Source organism: Spermophilus citellus (assembly GCF_964194105.1).
Source record: "Spermophilus citellus genome assembly, chromosome: 2".
NCBI classification, from domain to species: domain Eukaryota; kingdom Metazoa; phylum Chordata; class Mammalia; order Rodentia; family Sciuridae; genus Spermophilus; species Spermophilus citellus.
This window is the reverse complement of record NC_138183.1, coordinates 42,534,919-42,543,637: the sequence shown is the minus strand read 5'-3', so window position 1 is coordinate 42,543,637 and position 8,719 is coordinate 42,534,919. Positions and strand designations below refer to the sequence as shown.

Sequence of the window (8,719 nt, the reverse complement as noted above, 5' to 3'; positions counted from 1 at the left end):
TTGATTAAAGAAAAATATAATAATATCCTAAATGTTTTCATTTTTTGTTGTTTTTCATTTTTTTAAAGATATATACAGTGTTATGCACTATCACTACTTTCTAATTTTACCATTTTATTCACTACCCCAAATGAACTCTGAAAGCAGTAAGCAATAACTCTTCTTTACTCCCACCCCACATGTCTGATTAACTGTTTGCTTACCAGAATTTACCTATTCTGAATATTTCATGCAAGTGGAATCATATATTTTTTTTACTGTGCTATATTCAATTAGCACAATGTTTTTGGTGTTCATCAGTGTTGTAGTATGCATCATAACTTCATTCCATTTTATACCTGAATCATATTTTATTCTCTGTATATTCTACATTTTATTTATTCATTCAGCTATTAAAGAACACTTGAATGTTTTTTCCACCATTTGGTCTACTGGAATAATGACACAATGAACATTGGTATACAAGTATATATTTTGAGTCCTTGAATTTAATTATTTTAATATATAATATCTAGGATTGGATTGAAATTGATGGGTCATGTGATCATTACATAGTTAGCTTTTTGAGTAATTGCTTTTTTTCCACCATGACTACACCATTTTGATAATCCCATTAATGATGCAGGGAGATTTCACTTTCTCCACCTAGAGCCCAACATTATTTTTCATTTTGTAAATTTTAAGAATCTAGTGCACATGCTGTATAATCCCTGTGTGATTCTGATTTGCATTTCCCTAATGACTCATGATATTAAGCATCTTTTAATATTAGCCATTTGTATGTCATTTTCCAGAAATGAAGTGAGGTGAAATTTTAATACAGGTAGAAATTTAATAATAACACAAAGGATCAGTACTAGGTAATTAAAATTATACTGTTGTAAGCTTTCTACCAAGTATGAAGTGAGAAATGTGGAATAAGAGGTGGTAAATACTGGCTATGAAGTGTGAGTGAGTAGAAAACTAACTTTAGTCTATTAAATTAAGAATTCATAGTTTTAGTACACACAAAATAATAAATAATAAACAATTGCTGAAGATTCTAACATTTAATCTTAGAAGTAGACAAAATAATCATAAACAGTATAAAAAATTCTATTGATCAACTTGAGCTATTAGACATGTATAAAATTATATGACCCAAAATGACTTGTCAACAGTACAAGGAATGTTACGAAGATGAGCCATAATTGGAGGAAGAGTAATTGGGGATACATTTTTTTTATTGATTATGTAAAGCATTACATAGCTCATGATATATCATCTTTCATACATTTCACTCAAATTGGGTTTTGAACTCCCATTTTCACCCCAAATACAGATTGCAGAATCACATCTGTTACATATTCACATTTTTACATAATGCCATATTAGTGACTGTTGTATTCTGCTACCTTTCCTATCCCCTACTATCCCCCCTCCGCTCCCCTCCCCTCCCATCTTCCCTCTCTACCTCCCCTGCTGTTGTTCAATTCTCTCCCTTCTTTTTCCCTCCCCCTTGCCCCTCATGACCTCTTATAATTTTATGTATCATTGAAGGTCTCCTACCATTTCCATATGCTTTCCCTTCTCTCTCCCTTTCTCTCCCCCCATTCGTCTTTGTTTACTGTAGTCTTTTCCTCATGTTCTTCCTTCCTGTTCTGTTCTTAGTTGCTCTCTTTATATCAAAGCAGACATTTGGCATTTGTTTTTTAGGGCTTGGCTAGCTTCGCTTAGCATAATCTGCTCTAATGCCATCCATTTCCCTGCAAATTCTATGATTTTGTCATTTCTTAGTGCTGCATAATACTCCATTGTGTATAGATGCCACATTTTTTTTTTTATCCATTCATCTATTGAGGGGCATCTAGGTTGGTTCCACAGTCTAGCTATTGTGAATTGTGCCACTATAATCATTGATGCAGCCATATCCCTATAGTGCGCTCTTTTAAGGTCCTCAGGGAATAGTCCAAGATGTGCGATAGCTGGGTCAAATGGTGGATCCATTCCCAGCTTTCCCAGGAATCTCCATACTGCTTTCCAAATTGGCCTCACCATTTTGCAGCCCCACCAGCAGTGTACAAGTGTACCCTTTTCCCCACATCCCCACCAACACTTATTGTTGTTTGACTTCATAATGGCTGCCAATCTTACTGGAGTGAGATGGTATATTAGGGTGGTTTTGATTTGCATTTCTCTGATTGCTAGAGATGGTGAGCATTTTTTCATGTACTTGTTGATTGATTGTATGTCCTCCTCTGAGAAGTGTCTGTTCAGGTCCTTGGCCCATTTGTTGATTGGGTTATTTGTTATCTTATTGTTTAATTTTTTGAGTTCTTTGTACATTCTGGATATTAGGGCTCTGTCTGAGGTGTGGGGGGTAAAAATTTGTTCCCAGGATGTAGGCTCTCTATTTACCTCTTTTATTGTTTCTCTTGCTGAGAAAAAACTTCTTAGTTTAAGTAAGTCCCATTTGTTTATTCTTGTTATTAACTCTTGGGCTATGGGTGTCCTATTAAGGAATTTGGAGCCCGACCCCACAATATGTAGATCGTAGCCAACTTTTTCTTCTATCAGACGGAGAGTCTCTGATTTGATATCTAGCCCCCTGATCCATTTTGAGTTAATTTTTGTGGCTGGTGAGAGAAAGGGATTCAATTTCATTTTGTTGCATATGGATTTCCAATTTTCCCAGCACCATTTGTTGAAGATGCTATCCTTCCTCCATTGCATGCTTTTAGCCCCTTTATCAAATATAAGATAGTTGTAACTTTGTGGACTAGTCTCTGTGTCCTCTATTTTGTACCATTGGTCCACCTGCCTGTTTTGGTACCAGTACCATGCTGTTTGTGTTACTATTGCTTTGTAGTACAGTTTGAACTCTGGTATCGCTATACCTCCAGATTCAAACTTCCTGCTTAGAATTGCTTTTGCTATTCTGGGTCTTTTGTTTTTCCATATGAATTTCATGGTTTCTTTGTCTATTTCTACAAGAAATGCCGTTGGGATTTTGATTGGCATCGCATTAAACCTGTAGAGAACTTTGGGTAATATCGCCATTTTGATGATGTTAGTTCTGCCTATCCATGAACAGGGTACATTTTTCCATCTTCTGAGATCTTCTTCTATCTCTCTCTTTAGGGTTCTGTAGTTTTCATTGTATAAATCTTTCACCTCTTTTGTTAGGTTGATTCCCAAGTATCTTATTTTCTTTGAGGATATTGTGAATGGAGTGGTTTTCCTTATTTCCATTTCAGAGGTTTTGTTGCTGATATACAGGAATGCCTTTGAATTATGCGTGTTGATTTTATAACCTGGCACTTTGCTGAATTCATTTATTAACTCTAGCAGCTTCTTTGTAGACCCTTTTGGGTCTGTTAAGTATATTATCATGTCATCCGCAAATAGTGATAATTTAATGTCTTCTTTTCCTATTTTTATGCCTTTAATTTCTTTTGTCTGTCTAATTGCTCTGGCTAGTACTTCGAGAACTTAATTGAATAGAAGTGGTGATAGAGGGCATCCCTGTCTTGTTCCAGATTTTAGAGGGAATGCCTTCAGTTTTTCTCCGTTTAGGATGATGCTAGCCTGAGGTTTAGCATATATAGCTTTTACAATGTTGAGGTAAGTTCCTGTTATCCCTAGTTTTTCTAGTGTTTTGAACATAAAGGGATGCTGTACTTTGTCAAATGCTTTTTCTGCATCCATCGAGATGATCATATGGTTCTTGTCTTTAAGTCTGTTGATGTGGTGAATAGCATTTATTGATTTCCGTATATTGAACCAGCCTTGCATCCCAGGAATGAATCCTACTTGATCATGGTGCACAAGTTTTCTGATATGTTTTTGTATTCGATTCGCCAGAATTTTATTGAGAATTTTTGCATCCAAGTTCATTAGAGATATTGGTCTGTTGTTTCCTTTCTTTGAAGTATCTTTGTCTGGCTTTGGGATCAGAGTGATGTTGGCCTCATACAATGAATTTGGAAGAGCTCCTTCTTTTTCTATTTCTTGAAATAGCTTGAAAAGTATTGGTATTAATTCTTCTTTGAAGGTTTTGTAGAACTCCGCTGTATACCCATCCGGTCCAGGGCTTTTCTTGGTTGGTAGTCTTTTAATGGCTTCTTCTATTTCTTCCTTTGTTATTGGTCTGTTTAAATTGTGTGTGTCTTCCTGACTCAATCTGGGAAGCTCATATGACTTAAGAAATTTATCGATGTCTTCACTATCTTCTATTTTATTGGAATATAGGGTTTCAAAATACTTTCTAATTATCTTTTGTATTTCTGTAGTGTCTGTTGTGATATTGCCTTTTTCATCCCGTATGTTAGTAATTTGAGTTCTCTCTCTTCTTCTTTTCGTTAGCATGGCTAAGGGCTTGTCTATCTTATTTATTTTTTCAAAGAACCAACTTTTAGTTTTATCAATTTTTTCAATGGTTTCTTTTGTTTCAATTTCATTGATTTCTGCTCTAATTTTAATTATTTCTTGTCTTCTACTACATTTGCTGTTGTTTTGCTCTTCCTTTTCTAGGTTTTTGAGGTGTTGTGTGAGTTCATTTATTTGTTGTTTTTTTCTTTTTTTGAGGTAAGAACTCCAAGAAATGAATTTCCCTCTTAAAACTGCTTTCATTGTGTCCCATAGATTCCGGTATGTTGTGTCTGTATTATCATTTGACTCTAAGAATTTTTTCATCTCCTCCTTTATGTCTTCTATAACCCATTGATCATTCAATAACATATTGTTCATTTTCCATGTGATGTAGGATTTTTCCTTCCTTCTTTTATCATTGATTTCCAATTTCATTCCATTATGATCAGATATGGTGCATGGTATTATCTCCACGCCTTTATATTTACTAAGAGTTGCCTTATGGCATAATATATGGTCTATCTTTGAGTAGGATCCATGTGCTGCTGAGAAGAACGTGTCATTGCCTACAAATCTAAACTTCATGGAAAGATTATTTCCATACTGAGACTAACCGCTTTCTATAAAGTGCAACATTTTCCACTGTATCACTAAATTCTAGAAGGGTCTTCAAAAAAGGGCTGAAAAAAAGTGTCAAGAATGGCAATTGTATGTATAAAACAATTATAAACTCACTTGAATTATAGTAAAAATATTGTGATCATCTACATTCAGATTTCAAATTTATATCAAATGAATTATCCAAATAGATTTTCTAAAAATGCAGAAACAGTCAGGCATGATGGTATATGCCTAAAATCCTACCAAGTGAGGAGGCTGAGGCAGGAGTAATGCAAGTTCAAGGCCAGCCTCAGCCACTTAGTAAGAACCTGTCTCCAAATAAAAAAATAAAAAGGCAGGGAATGTAGCTCAGTGGTAAAGCGCCCCTGGGTTCAATTCCCAGTTTAAAAAAAAAATTTAGGAACAAGTTTACTATTTTATGTTACTATACAATCTGCAAATATCAAAAGAAGCCCTAAATCCAAGTTCAATGATTTGATTTGCATTAAAGTAAGTGAACAGTAATGATAAAGTTGTTCTGAATGTATTTCAGACTGAGGTCTCCATATAGTAGTAATTTTATTATAGAAATCCTATTCACTAAATATGCCATTCAAATATAAATAAGTAAACATGATTCTACAGAAGAAACAATTTTGAAAGTCATTCTACTCCTTGCTACACAGATGACTTTTAAGGCCTCATAATTTACCTGTTCTAATGCCATTTCTTCCATCTGTTTTATTGAGGATAACACCATGTAATCTACAGAGTAGATGTGAGAATTAAGTTTTCTAAATTAAAACTGAAATGCAATTGAACTAATGCTGTGGTAGTAATCCAGTCATCCACAATCAGATAATTATTTTTGGACTATCCTTTTTACTACTCCCTAACAATAGCTCAAAAGACTTGAGAACACAGGAATACAATCTCACTAAGAAATAAAAATATTTTTAAAAAGCCAAGATCTACATATTATTTATTTATTTATTAGTTGTAGATGGACACAATATATTTATTTATTTTTATGTGGTGCTGAGGATTGAACCCAATGCCTCACACGTGCAAGGCAGGTGCTCTACCACTGAGCTATAGCCCCAGCCCCCAAGATGTATATTCAACAAGCAGGTCTTAAAAGACCCAAACACACCAAACCAAATTAAATTCACCCAGTTAAAATATTTATGGGTCAAAAATCTCAAGCTCATTAGCAAAGTATTATGAATTGAGCTGTTCCTACAAATAAAAATTTGTACTTTAAAATCTGAAAAAGTTTTATGTAATAAGCTGCTGCTGCCTACAGAAATCTTAGAGCAACGTATTTCACTTCAACTTTCTAGCAGTGTCAATATATGCATCTTTTGCTCTCATGTTTATTCTGTAAGCAATAATGTAAATAATGGTATTGGGATTCTTAACAGTGTCAACTATGATGCTAAATCCTATTTCTTAGATCCAGTGCCATTCAAAACCCCACATCCATCCCAATTCTGATGACTTGAAATTATTTAGGAAACAACTTTTGTTTTCTGAGATTATGCAACAATTCCTTGCAACATTATAAGCAGCCATATAGCACATATTGCTATACCTCTCCCCATTTAAACATTCATTTACACACACACACACACACACACACACAATGCACGTGGCCGTACAAAAACTAGGAATTATTAATTACTTAGAACAGATGCTATAAGCAAGACACATTCCTTTGGGGAAATGGCTGTTTAAAAAAAAAAGTTCCAGTCTGTATATGCAAAGTAAGCAAGGAAATTCAGTCTTTTCATTTTTTCTTCTTTAAAAATTCATTACTCCTAAAATAGCGTTCCACAAAACTGGAAGTGAAGGACTAAAAGGCCAGGAGAAGGGAAAAGGGAAGGATCACACACCATTAACACAAAAAGAAGTAAAATTGTACAAACTTAAGCAGTTTATAAGACTAGGATCATCATACTCCAAGATAACAAAGGCTGGTTGAAGAAATTCACCATTCTGCAGAAGCTGGGGTTTTTATGCTTCATGAAGACCAGTGAAGAGCAATTCACTGCCGTGGAGCAATCCCCCTTCCCACTCCAAATCCTGGTTTCTGCACCATGCCTCCACGGGGAGGGCCTCTCATTCCACCGCCCAGCCCACCTCCAGGGCCTCCAGGTCCCCGCAGGCGGTTATCTCGACGGTCCCCTTCCAGAGCAGCTCCAGTCTTCTTCTCTTCCACATTCAGTCGGACTTCACCTCTGAACATGATTGGTCTGTTACTAAGAACTTTCTGAACAGGCTCAGAATCATCGAATACAACAAAACCAAAATTGGGTAATTTTCCACCACTGTTTATGCTCAGCTCCACCACATTCCCATAATTTTGAAAGAAATCTTTAAGTTCTGATTTGTCCACTTCATGAGGCAGGTTGCCAATGAAGAGTTGGTGACTATCAGGATGTCTCACAATTCTTGGGGGCTCAATATCACTTTGCTCACCAGCCTCACGGATTGGTCTGGGTCCCCTCTGAGGAGGAATATTTATTCGTTGCTCTCGTACTCGTTGATCCCTCTGAGGCCTCTGTGGTGGAATCTGAGATTCAGGCTTAGACTCTGGACGGGGCTGTGAAGCTGGTACTTTAACTACATGAGGTGGTATTCCAGTAACAGGAACAGCTCCACTGGGAGGAAGGTTCTTACTGGTCACAGATGCCCAAGAAAATGTCCTCAAGTCTTCCTGTACTGTTTGAGCTATATCTGTAGGTGCTGGAGAAGAACTCTTCTGAGCATCCTCAGGAGCAGGTTCTTCTAATACCGGCTCAGACTTTTCCTCTTGGATTTCAGATACGGGTTCTTGCTCTGGTTCTGGTTCAGGATCAGGCTCTGGTTCAGCAACAGGCTCCTCTAAATGTTCTTCCAAGTCATTGCTGACAGTCTGATCATAGAAAGTTCCAGAATCATCAGGTACCACCTCAGGTGTCTGCTGTCTTTCTTCAGGCTCCTCTACTTCTTCCTCAGATTCCTCCTGAGGCTCAGTGACAAAGCCACCAAAGACCTCATCTTGGTATCTGAAGATATCATTATGAACATAGAATGTATTTGCAACAGAGCCCTCTGGGGCAAGGACAAATGTTTGCATTAATCTCCGCAAAGCCTGGTTGTTGTTTGATAAGAGACCCATCACCTGGACCACCACACCATCATTTAGAGTAGCATGAGCATCAACATGGCGAATCTTAGTGTGGCAGTTGGTGAAGTTTTGTGACATCACCTTCCTGTGAATTTCTTTCTGTCCATAGACTGCATCTGCTGGCTTTCCATTTGAATCCAATCCCCCATGAACATAGAAGAGTTCTTTCCATAAAATCTATGTAGCATGTCTGGGGCCTGGTTCAGCAGTGTGTAATACTGTCTCACAAACTCCCGCCTGACCAGCAGGGGACTAGGCTTCTCCATAACCATTGCCTTGGTCAATTCAACCTGAGCGGCTGAGCGGGAGAGGAACAAGCTTTGCCCCACAGCACAGAAGGTGGCAGGAATCCCTCACGCAAGTGCGTCGGCTTGGAATACATTTTTAAGAGATAAAATTATGGTGGGGTAATTTCTTTGACAACAATTAACCAATTGAAAGGTGTAAAAAGTATCTTTTATAATCTTTGAATTCCAAAGAATTGTTGCTTATATTATTCTAAATATGGTTTTCACTAACTCTCCAACTCTATGATGTGCAAAACACAAAAATGCTTCTGGAGTTTTTGAGCAAAGTTTGTTTTGTAGAGCATTATCT

General features: G+C 36.8%; 1 protein-coding gene across 1 annotated transcript; it reads right to left on the bottom strand.

Annotated features, from left to right (window-relative positions):
- Positions 1-6,746: 6,746 nt before the first annotated feature.
- LOC308641117 (ras GTPase-activating protein-binding protein 1-like) lies at positions 6,747-8,487 on the bottom strand. The gene is given in 2 exon segments (XM_081279386.1): positions 6,747-8,280; positions 8,283-8,487. Coding segments are annotated over 2 exon segments (1,395 nt in total). The 5' UTR covers positions 8,395-8,487; the 3' UTR covers positions 6,747-6,997.
- Positions 8,488-8,719: the final 232 nt, after the last annotated feature.